This window comes from Melopsittacus undulatus, chromosome 1 (genome assembly GCF_012275295.1).
Source record: "Melopsittacus undulatus isolate bMelUnd1 chromosome 1, bMelUnd1.mat.Z, whole genome shotgun sequence".
NCBI lineage: Eukaryota > Metazoa > Chordata > Aves > Psittaciformes > Psittaculidae > Melopsittacus > Melopsittacus undulatus.
The window spans coordinates 96243883-96256132 of NC_047527.1; the positions used below are offsets into that span (position 1 = coordinate 96243883).

Here is a 12250-nt window from a genome sequence, read left to right on the forward strand (position 1 = left end):
ATCAGCCTTAGTTTCACTTCCCAGACATCTCACTCACCCTAATAACAGAGCCTCTGCTCAGCTATACCTGCGCGGGGCTTGGCTATGTGTGTACATGACGGGGACACTCACAGCCACCGCCTACCGGCTCCCGCCGCCGAGTCGCTGCCAGTCGGCACCGCCGCGCCGCGAGGGGGTGCAGGCACCGCCGGAGCCGCCGCCACGGGGATCTCTGCAGCGCCGGGTCAGGTCGGGCCTGGCCGGGCTGGGCCGCAGTGGCAGCATGTTGGGCGCTCGGGCGGCAGCGAGCGCGGCGGGGCCGCAGTGGTGCCGGGCGCTACGCAGCTCTGCTGCCCTGGGCGGCTCCAGGAACCTGCTGTGGAAAATGCTCCGGAAAAAGAAGTAGGTGCGGGAGGCGCTGGCCGGGCAGCGGGGACTGCTGCCGGCCTGGGCCTTCCTCTGGCGTGAGCGGCCGCAGCCGGGCGGGTTGCTGAGCCTGCCTTGTCTCTGCCGGTGTGGGCAGGCGGTGCTGCCGATGTTGCTGCGGCCTGGCAAGCGAGCACCGGGCCGGAGGTACCGGTGCTCTGGCTATTGGGAAGTTCTTCCCTGTGAGGGTGGGGAGGCCCTGGCACAGGCTGCCCAGAGAACCTGTGTCTGCCCCATCCCTGGCAGTGTGCAAGGCCAGGTTGGACGGGGCTTGGAGCAACCTGGTATGGTGGAAGGTGTCCCTCCCCGTGGCAGGGAGTTGGAACTGGATGAGCTTTAAGGTCGTTTCAACCCAAACCAGTCTGTGATTCTTTTCACCACCTCTGCATGCAGCTTCGGCCGGGGATGGGGAGCATTGCTCCCTGCACCCCACCCTAGCCTACCCGTTGTGGGGAAAACTACCTGTCGGCATGAAAACCTGTGCGTTGTATTGTGCCTTCGGGCGGTTGGCATTTTAATTATTACACAGGAAACCCTTTGTGTTCCTGGGCTGCTGAAAGATAAAATTGATTTCCTTTCCTTTTCCCAAAAGAAAGAAGTTTTGGTATGAGAGCCCTACCCTGGGATCTAAAATGGTAAGTGCAAGCTTAAAAGGTGTTGTGTTTGTGCCAGGAGGAACAAGCTTGTGCTTCTGGCATTGTGTCTGACTTTGAAAAAAGCATTTTCTGGTGGAAATAGCAAAATTCTGTGATGAACATTAGGGCTTCAGTTTCACTATGACATGCCAGGATAGCTGCTGAGAGAAGCCATTCAGCTCCCCATGGCTTTTTCCTCTTCTGTGCTGATCTTTCATTCACACCAGAACCAATGCTGTGTTTGAATCGTAGAATCAGTTAGGTTGGAAAAGATGTTTAAGGTCATCAAGTCCAACCATTGACCTAGCACTGCTAAGTCCACCACTAAACCATGCCCCTAACCACCTTGCACACTCTTGAGCCTACAACAGAGAACTGATCCAGATTAAAACTTCTGTATACCAGCTTAGTTTTACTTTTATGGAAACCTAGTTTTTATGTCTGCTTTTCAAACAGGCACTGCTTTTCAAGTTAATGCATGCTCTATTTTAGAAAAAGGATTTATTGACCTGTGTAACTAGCTACAAAAAACCTAAAAAAACCTAAGCAGCCTTGACTGTAATACATGAAGGTCAAAGATTTTGTGAAAAGAAATACTCTTTATTGAAACATGTGATACATAAGACCTATATAACACCATCACAGCCACAGTAATGGCATTCTAAAGAGCATACTTAATAAAATGTAAAAAACTGTTATGTTAAACGCTTAATACAAATACAAGTTTGTAACTACAGATTAATGTGTTGTGGTTTTGTTGTGTTTTAAAGATGTGTAAACCAACCACTTTGGCCTCCATAATGAAAGCTGACCAGATAAAAACTAGGAAAGAAGATAACATACGCTTCAGAATCTTGAATGGTCTTATTCATAAAGCTGTGGTAGAGATGATGGCTACCTGTGAAGTTAATCAAGAACTTTATGATCTTAAGCTGGAAATCTGCAAGGCAAGTGCCAAAGCTTCAACTTGTTTTGGGCAGCTCTGACTACACCTTAAAGTTGGCATGGTGGGCCAAAGGAGCTCCTCTGGGTGTTATAATATATGCAGGAGTTCTACTGCATTGCTTTTGATGTGGCAGAGCACAGCAAGATGAGGCTCTGGGTTCATCTTGCAGACTAGGAGAACTTTTCCACTGTTGCACCTGGCTTAGTAGACTTTTGCCACTATAACTGCAAATGCAGCTAAGGCCAACTAAATGGTGATTCTCTCAGTATGACCTTTTGTTTTCTGTTACTCAGATATGTAGTATTTGCCTTGCCTTTTCTGAAAGAGGAGACTGGTTTTGCCAATATAAGTGTATCTTTCCCAGAGTCTTTTTTGTGCAGCTGTAGGAGAGTTGATACCTCCTTGTGTTCCTCACCAGCATCACTATACAGGCAAAAGACCTAAGTGGGGCATGAGCTGCCTGAAAAAAATACAAGTCTAATAAAATAGCATTGGCAAGCAAGGTTCAAGAAGGAGTTAGAATTTGTACCTAATGTTGCTAGTGTTGTCATAATTCATGGGTTTGAAAGGGATGTAGAAGTGTAAAAGTAAAATTCAGAAACTAAGTCACTTTCCACATTCTTGTTCATTGTAGGTTTGGTTTTCTTTTTTTTTTCCCATTTGCAGTTTTGTTAAGTTTACCTGTGTTTGGCTTAAAAGCTTGATGGACTTAGAAGCATGGAAAAACAAATTGCGCCTCATAGCTGTATCTGTGACAAGGGTTTTGTAATTTATCATTGAATTGATGGTTTTGCCAGCTGAATTCATTCTACCTTCAAGCATGTGATTAAAATTACCTGGGCAAGGTGAATCTTTTGGCTGTATATGTGCAGTGTCCTTCATATAGTACTTCTCTATCTCCCGGGCTTTATGGATTGCTTGTCTAACTTGGATGGCATGCTTGCACTTAAAAATACTGGCTGGTGAAGGCAAGCCACAGCACTTTCATTGTTGTAAATGAAACAACTTATAACACAAGAGATGGAAAAAAAACACCAGCCTTCTTTTAAATATAGTGCAGATTTTATTGTAACTGTGTAGTGCTTAGGAAGAGTTTGTGCTGCACTGGGATGTGGCTGAGACTCAATTCATTAATTTATTCTAGATCTTGATTTATTCTATAGCTGATGCATGACATCCTTGTCTCTAAATTGGAGACATCAATTTGATAGATGGACCACGCAGTGGATAAAGAACTGGCTGGATGGCTGCCCGCAAAATGTTGTGGTCAATGGCTCAGTGTCCAGTTGGAAAACAGTAACCAGTGATGTCCCTCTGGGATTGGTGTTGGGACCGGTCTTGTTCAACATCTTTGTTGATGATACAGACAGTGGGATTGAGTGTGCCCTCAGCAAGTTTGCCAATGACACCAAGCTATGTGGTTCGGTTGATAACGCTGGAGGGAAGGAATGCCATCCAGAGTGACCTTGACATGCTTGTGAGGTGGGCCGATGCCAACCTGATGAAGTTTAACTATGCCAAGTGCAAGGTCCTACACCTGGGTCAGGGCAGTCCCAGGCACAGCTATAGGTTGGGCAGAAAAGAGATTCAGAGCAGCCCTGCAGAGAAGGACTTGGGAGTGTTGGTTGATGAGAAACTGAACATGAGCTAGCTTCAGCGTGTACTCGCAGCCCAGAAAGCCAACTGCATCCTAGGTTGCATCAAAAGGAGCGTGACCAGCAGGTCAAAGGATGTGATTCTGCCCCTCTTCTCTGCTCTTGTGAGACCTCGCCTGGAGTATTGTGTGCAGGCATGGAACTGTTGGAACAAGTTGAGAGGATGATCAGGGGACTGGAGCACCTCCAGTACAAAGATAGGCTGAGAAAGTTGGGGCTGTTCAGCTTGGAGAAGGCTGTGTGGAGACCTCATAGCAGCCTTCCAGTATCTGAAGGAAGGCTATAGGGATGCTGGGGGGGACCTCTTCATTAGGGACTGTAGTGATAGGACAAGGGGTAACAGGTTAAAACTTAAACAGGGGAAATTTAGGCTAGATATAAGGAAGAAGTTCTGAAGTTCTTTACTGTAAGGGTGGTGAGGCACTGGAATGGGTTACCTGGGGAAGTTGTGAATGCTCTATCCTTGGTGGTGTTCAAGACCAGGTTGGACAGAGCCTTGGGTCACATGGTTTAGTGTGAGGTGTCCCTGCCCATGGCAGGGGGGTTGGAACTAGATGATCTTAAGGTTCTTTCCAACCCTAACTATTCTATGATTCTGTGATTCTGGTCTGATATCACTACTTCCATTATCAAAAGAAATAGAATCTTAGAGTCATAGAATAGAAGGTGCCTTAAGATCATCTAGTTCCAGTCCTCTGCTATGGGACACCTCACACTAAACCATGTCATCCAAGGCTCTGTCCAACCTGGTCTTGAACACTGACAGGGATGGAGTATTCACAACTTCCTTGGGCAACCCATTCCAGTGCCTCACCACGCTCATAGTAGAGAACTTCTTCCTTGTATCTAATCTAATCTTCCCCTGTTTAAGTTTAAACCCATATCTGCAATCCATTAGAATTTTTTCCCACATGAAAAGTTAAAATTACATAATAATACGAGGTAAGAATCATGCATCAAGCCTGATACATCAAACTTGTATCCGCTTGATAACTCTGCACATGGTGATGAAGAAATGGGTTAGATGGGGTTGTTTGTGTGCTTATATTAGACTCAGCGTGGGAGATAGGGAGGTTGATCCTGCAGTAGAAACAGCTGGTTAATTATCATGGTGGGTGTTTTTTGTTTTTTTTTTTAATAAGTGGTGGGTTTCCCAAGGGAGGAGCTATTTGGTGGTAGAAAAAATCAGTATCTAGTTTGGCTTTTGGGGACAATCCATCCACTTTAGGACTAGAGTAGCACTGTCAGTAGCAGACCATGATGCAGTTTTCAATTCTGAGAATACTCCGATGGCATTGTCTTTTTCTGGTGATGTATGTGGATACCTATTTATTTGAAGTCTTGGTTTCTGGACTAGATGATGTTAAAATGTGCCTTCTGATGGGTAGTTTGCTCTTTCTCCTCCCTCTTCCTTGGCTCCTTTGGTTGAGCCAGATAGGATGTTAGAAGTTTGCTAAGTGTACTCTCATAGTGAGAACCTGTTGTGAAGGACAGTGCTTGATACGATGAATGACAGTTTCAGAAATCTTTCAGAATCCAGTTTGTGCGATTTTCAATCGCATGTATGACATGTTTGAATATTATCTATTAGTGAGCTATAGTTTCAGGCACTGGAGTTTCCCATTAGGTTTTAGGGCTCGAGAGACACTTATATTACAGTGGCATGGAGGGTCCTATCAGTATCAAAACCAAATTATGAGTGACAACAAACCAGATCCTTCTTTAGCAGAAATGTACACTTTCAACTGTATTCCAAAACATTGTAATTCTGGACAATTTCTGATGGTAACACTGTCATAGTGAAGAAATGGAGGACTGTCAGTAACATACAGGTGTTGGCAGACTTGTCTGTTTAATTTCATTTGAAGGGGAGGTTAGGCAGTGACTTCCCTAAATAAAAAAGTACTTTCAGGTACTGAATGTCTTATTTGGTGTCAAACTCTTAAAGGCACCATATAATTATGGTTCTTAAGAGCAGAGATGGAAGAAGAGATTCTCCTAACAATTTATATATTCAGTTTGGTCACTGTATGCTTATTCATGAATTAAAGACTTTGTTGTATATGAAGTGTGCATATACATATAATTTTAAAGAAACATTTGTGCTTTTGCAGGTGTCACTGGCATCAAACTTTTCAGCCTGTCGTGTGTACTGGAATCCTACTGCTACTATGGAGAAGGAAAGTTATGTTGAAAGTGTACTGCAGAAGAGTGCTCCACGTATACGGTACTGCTATAGGGCAAACAGGTCACTTCATAAATTCATAGCCATGTACTATACCATTTCTTGAGTATTTCTAAAAACCAGTATCTGACCTGTTAGGATGCCTTAAATTTTTAGATAGAGTCAGAGCATCTCTTGTGAGATGCCTCACAGGGAAGGATGGCTGTGTCACACCAGCTGTGTATTCTCCTGCTGGCTTATTTGGCTTCCGTGCTTTTCCAGGATTGGACTGGGCTGAGCTGAAAGAAAGAAGAGTCTGGATGAGGTTTTACTTCATCGTACTAGTGATGGTGTGCTGGACACGCTGTACATGACAGTAGGCCAGAATATGATGTTGCTCAAGAGGACTGTCAATTGCAACAAATAATTCCTTACAGATTCACTAGCCAATTCTGATTGCTAGGGACAATTTGGACCTCCAGAAGGGATGACTGACATTACAGAAATTCTTTACTGATACCAGGAAATAAATTATGGGATGCTGCCATGTATTGTGCTGCTTTTACCCATTTTTGACAGAGGGTCCATTGGGTTTTCAGGATATCAGAGAGATATTTATTTCTCCCTCTTTCCTTGGCTTACCGTGTGCTATACAGCCAAACTGTTGGAGGATCAGGACTTCATCCAGTGGGGGAGGTGGCATTGAAGCATACCTGTAGAGCCATTTCCTTACCCCCTGTTTCCCTAGGCAGTATAATTCCTGCTGCAGCAAAATATCTTTTCTACCCCAACACCTTCCACTTTTTGAGAAGGAGTGTTGTTGGCTGAGAAGAAGAAGAGGGAAGCCCTTGTCAGTCCTCTGCGCATCTAGTATGTAGGACTAGTTGTCTTGCCCTGCTGTGAGGTCTTTATCCCCTCCCTGCTCTTACCCCTGCAGTGGGGATAAGGAAGCCAAATGAAGTGAACAAAGACCTGTGCATATAGGAGACAAATCTATCATCAATACTCAGTGGAATCTGCAGCTATTAGTTTTTATATATTATACATTCAGAGTTGGGATTCTGCAGTGATGTGTTGCTTAGCACTAACCTGAATGGATGACCATCAGATTGCAGGTTTTGCAAACCATATACTAAAATTTGAAATACTCTGGAATTAAAGTATTTTACCCATCCTGGAGGTGCTGTTCTGTTACTAATACTGGTGAATGCTTTATTTTTTTGTCAGGTATCTTCTGAAGAGTCAGCAGATTTTAGGAAATATGCCCCCAGTAGTATTTGTAAAAGACAAAGAAGCTGCAGCTGTAAGAGAGGTAATTGTAATATTTGACTGAATGTATAAATATAATGATATGCAAACATGGTGACTTAGTATGGCATAATGCTTAGGAATATGGAGAGAGCTGATTGTTCGTTTGCTCTACCAATCTACATTAAAAAGCAGTTGTTGTCTGTATCCTTCCCTCTTCACATTCCAGAGCATTTAGCAAAGAATCTTGAGTAAGAGTGATGCTTATCTAGAATGTAAGAGCACCCTTGTAGCTATTGCCTCGTGAACACTTTTTGATGCTAGTATAAAAAATTCTGAAGTGAAGTTTTCAGAGAAGCTTGTGGGCAGATCATCAGGCCAATAAAGAAATCTTAAAAAATGAAATTGCAATTTTAAGGAACAGTATAAGGTAAGCAGTTGTCTTTTGCCTTGTATAGATGATTATAGGAATGAGTTTTAAGGAGTGTCTTCCACGTTTTTAAAATTCCATTGAATGTAATCAGTGATTTTTAATTTTTCTTTACCGCAGCTAACAAAGTGCAGATCTTTGCATAGAGGATGTAAGCTCACTCATACTACTTTTTTTTCCCCCCACTTTTAAAATTATCTTTAATGTTTCACATTTTCTGTCAAGGTGTTGATAGTTTTAACTAGTTGAAATATTGCTGGAATAATGACGTTTTCTAGGAACTGGCTGTCATTAGGAGTGTGAAGTGAGATCTCTGAAATAAGAGAAATTTCCAGAAGAGAAAGATAACACCAGTGAGTAGAATTTCACCAAAAATGTCTTCTCAAGCTGTTGAAGTGAATGGAAAGACAGCTGAAAAGAGCGTGTTCACATTTCTGTGCCTTGAAGCACCTTATTCTTAGGTGTGTAACTATTACAACCAGTTACTGTTAGTGACTTACAGGCTTATGCAGCGTGTATTTGCAGAGCTGGAAGGGATAATAAGAACTTCAGACTATCTGGAAATGCAGTGAACTATTTGAACTTTCTGTAGTCAGAAAAATTCTGAGTTTCATGCCAGTGTACTGATCCACAATGCAAATGCTTTCCACCTGAATGAGTATTAACAAAAAGCACAAGAACAGAAATGAAAGAAACACTTCTGAAAGCTGTTTATATTCATTCTTATGCTCCCCATAATCAACACAAGAAATTATACACAGGTAGTGAGTGATTATAGAAGCACTTTGTCATTACTATTACCCTGTTATTAACATATGTAGATGGAAGTACAAATATGTACTCCTGCAGGTCCTGCCTTTCCTGTTACTGTGAGGGCTATTCCATTAATCACTGTTTCTCAAGCTTTGTTAAATAACCACTTACTCTTTTTGAAGAGTTTTGAAGAAAACCCCTGAGCTGCCTTACCTTCAAGTTCAGTGCATAGGCATCAAGAAAATTAACCACGTAAGACAAGTAAAAACCCTCCTTGTATGAGCTCTGTCAGTGAGTGGCACTGGGAAGCTCTTAGATGGACCATCTTTTCACACTTTGCAGAGCATCAGATTTATGTAATCCACAGATTTGAATAACAGTGCTTGAAATAATATAGCTGAGCCTGATTTTTAAGTATTGGAAGACAGGGAAGGACCTAGTATAATATGTGCAATTAGAAAGGAAGTAATGTAAGGAAAAGTGTGAATAAAAACTTTGAATGAGATAAAATTTTCACAATTAGGTACAGTCTCTAAGCACTGAATATACTAGATTTGTAGCATTTACTGGTTAGTTGCCACGTTAGAAGGGAGTTGGAAACTCAGTATTTACAGGTAACAGAAATACTAACTTGCTAAGTGAAAAGAGACTTCGTGTAAGGATGTTATGAAAAAGAATTCCAAGACTGAAGTAAGACCAAATAAAAAAAAATTAAAAAAAAAATAGGAAAGTCACACAATCCCCAGCCAACTGTTAAGAAAGTATGTAAGGCAAATACTTTGTAGGAATTCCAGAATCAGTTATGCCATTTGACACAAACTTCCTAGGCAAGAAATATAAGAGGTTCTGTTGAAATGGAGGAAAATACTATTTTGGAATGGACAATATTCCAAACATGTAAAATAAAATATTTGCTGGTAAATAGTTGTCTGTTTCTTGTGTAGGTGTGCACAAAGTAAATTTGGTACAGGACTTTTCATATGTATTGTTTTCATGTGTTTACAGATTGAGGAATTATTATCAGTTGCTGATTTTGGACCTCCGGAAGCAGAAGAAACATCTCAGAATGATTCTAGGTGGGTTTTTTTAAAGTCAGAATTGTACAGGTATCTGTTTTCATCTCTGTTGGCCAACTTAGATTGGATATTATTTGACAGGACAGAAATATTTTGACTTTATTTGACATTACATGTGTACATTAGAGTTCAGCAACTGGTGTTACGAGGAAATAGAATGTAGAAGAGAGTGCCTTTTTGGAAGACCTTACCAAAAAGGTATCTTAGCTTTTAAAGAGATCAGTTGGGCCCTTTTATTAACAGAAAAGGCTACAGAATAGCCTAGGACAAAACTACTATTTATATATATACAATATATATTGTGTATATATATATATATATTGTTATATATATAACAATACTACTACTATTTATTCCAGAAATAAAATGTAGAGGATGACATTTAATTTTGTGGCTTTAGCTTTCTTCACCCAAGTTACACCCATTTATTAAAATGAAGGGAAAATGTTTCTTATCTCATATGGTCAGGTTTATATTCATATTTTAGTGCAGACAGATTTTTGTAGCCTATTTTGTTACTGATTCTTGTGCATCCGTACCTTGCTGCAGAACACAGGTTTGCAAATATAGAAAGGAAAAGTCTATTTTCTTGTATATTAAGTGGACCTCTGTTAAGCTGTGGAGAATGACTGAATTGTTACAGCATAGTGTATATGCTTTCAGAGGCAACTAACCCATGAGGTGATAACAGAACACAGTCTTAGAAATCAGCTGTGTTTATTGTCTATACTCTGAGTGACGTAGTCATCAGATCTGTTACTTCAGACACATTACTTCTTCTGGTATTAGTATCTTTACTTTTATAAGGGAAGTATTTTTAGAATTTGTAAGAATTCAACACTTGATATGTTTTTGGTAATTAAATTGAAAAAAAAAAAGAAGCTTTGCATCAGTAATACTTGTTTCTTGCTGGTAATTTTCTCATGAGGATGAAAGCTATATGTTTACCAGTACTCCTCTCCTTGGCCACTTTTTTCTGGTATAACATTGATTTGTTATACATGCCTTACAAGTTTACTGATAAATCTTTCTATGTTAACAATAAGTAAGCTAATTCAGCATGCCTGTGTGAGGGATTTTTGACTATTGAGGGATAAGGCTGAACAATTGATTAGAATTATGATTCTGTGGACTGGATGTTCTTGAAGCCAGCAGCCGGCAATCTGTTGGTGGAAATGGCTTTTGTGATTTAACATCTTACCAGACAGTTCATCAGGTGCAAATCAGAAAGAGCTTCTTGGAAGGAATTGTTTTGACAGACTTGCCCACAGGGCACTGCCATCTTCCTCTCTTTGCATCTTGTGTAAATACTTAAATCCATACTTAATTCTTAAGCATTAGTACTTAATGCTTAAGGTGCTACATGCTGTCATTCATACATCTGTCTGATGTGTTTGGGCTCAGGATGCTGACTCTCACTTTTTGGAATAGCTCTGAGAAGCCTTAACTTCCTTGGGGCTCCCAGGTCCAGTGCTCATTCTGTTATCTATGCACACCTTTTCCCAGAAACAAGCAGTTTCATCTGGAATGTAGTTGCTTTATTGGCTTCCTCCCATTAAATCTGTTGACATGCTGAAAGGCTTACACACAGCCTGTCCTTGGACACACAGTACGGTGGTATCGCTTCCTTCTTAACGTAGGAAGGACAATGCTGAACACAGTGCATTAATAAAAAAAAAAACGAAAATTCCCGGTTATTTGTGTGTTACTGAAGTTGTCACAATTGCATTGTCCCTTAAAATATACACGGCGGGGAAAAAACCCACAACATTTGTCTTCTTTTCTACAGTAAACTGTTGTCTTCAGCAACTGAATCTTCAGATCCACCCATGCGGTCTAATCTTTTTGGTATTGATCATGAACTGCTGAATAAGCAGATAATGGACTACAAAAGACTGAAAGTGTCAAGAGATATAGAAAGCATTGCCTGGACAGAAGAGCAGGAGCAGCAGCTTTCTAAGATTCGAAAGAAAATGAAAAAGAAAAAAACAAAGAATTCTCCTGATGATGACATTACACCACAGAAATACTTAGTGGACAGATATGAAGCTGATTACTGGGACGATAACACTGAATCAGTCTCAGACTATGAGCTGGAGGATGAATTGCAGGAAGATGTAAATGAACTGGAGGCAGATGATGGCAAAACTATAATTCAACCTACTGATAAACTGAAATGAAAAAGCCACTCCCTTTAAAACAGAGGCTGCCAATAGCAAAGAAGACTGCTGCAGATACTGAAAGATTACTTTTGTACAGCCGGTTTATCACTTCCTCTTTCAAACTAATAGGTTTGTCACATGTGGGGAGATCTGCTAGCGCAAGGTATGTAAGAAAAGGAAAAGTGCTATTTGTGACATTCTGTTAAGCAGCTTTCAAGCTGCTGCAGTTGTAGAACTTTCAACCAGAGAACCGATTTGTAATAACAAAATAAACACAGTGGAGCAAAAATTCTGTTATTGAAAATAAAATCAGGATTTCTGTATTGAAATAAAATGTCTTTTTTTTTTAGTCATCTGGATAAAAATAATCACAAAGTGATTGTGTCTGTTATTCTAAGGTCAGGAAGGAAGAGGGAAGCAAAATAATGACAGTGGCATTCAAAGAACAGCCTTCAGCACACAGATCAGGACAGGTTATTCTCCTGAGGACCTAATCTAAGGGGGGAATTATTTCCACAAGAAAGTGAAACTCACTGAAATTACAGCATACAACTCTCAAACATACAACTCTCAAAGAAAATAAATTTAATATTCAGAAATTTACAGTTCTGCAAAGGGAAACTGCATCCAGGAAAGAATGTAAAACTGCTCATCTGTCGGGTAAAATTCGTCAGAGCATTGGCTGTGGCTGAAAAAAAGGTATTAAAACCTCAAAGGCAGTGAAAAAGCAGCAGGGAAGAGAAAAAGCAGGGAAAAATGCCCCAGTAAGTTTTGAG

The 12250-nt window shown here is 40.8% G+C and overlaps 1 protein-coding gene across 1 annotated transcript; it reads left to right on the forward strand.

Annotated features, from left to right (window-relative positions):
• Positions 1 to 166: 166 nt before the first annotated feature.
• On the forward strand, positions 167 to 11797 carry RBFA (ribosome binding factor A). The gene is made up of 7 exons (XM_005149852.4): positions 167 to 381; positions 998 to 1040; positions 1811 to 1987; positions 5756 to 5868; positions 7033 to 7117; positions 9242 to 9312; positions 11102 to 11797. The coding sequence occupies exons 1-7, from the start codon at positions 263 to 265 to the stop codon at positions 11490 to 11492; spliced, it is 999 nt and encodes a 332-aa protein (XP_005149909.1). The 5' UTR covers positions 167 to 262; the 3' UTR covers positions 11493 to 11797.
• Positions 11798 to 12250: the final 453 nt, after the last annotated feature.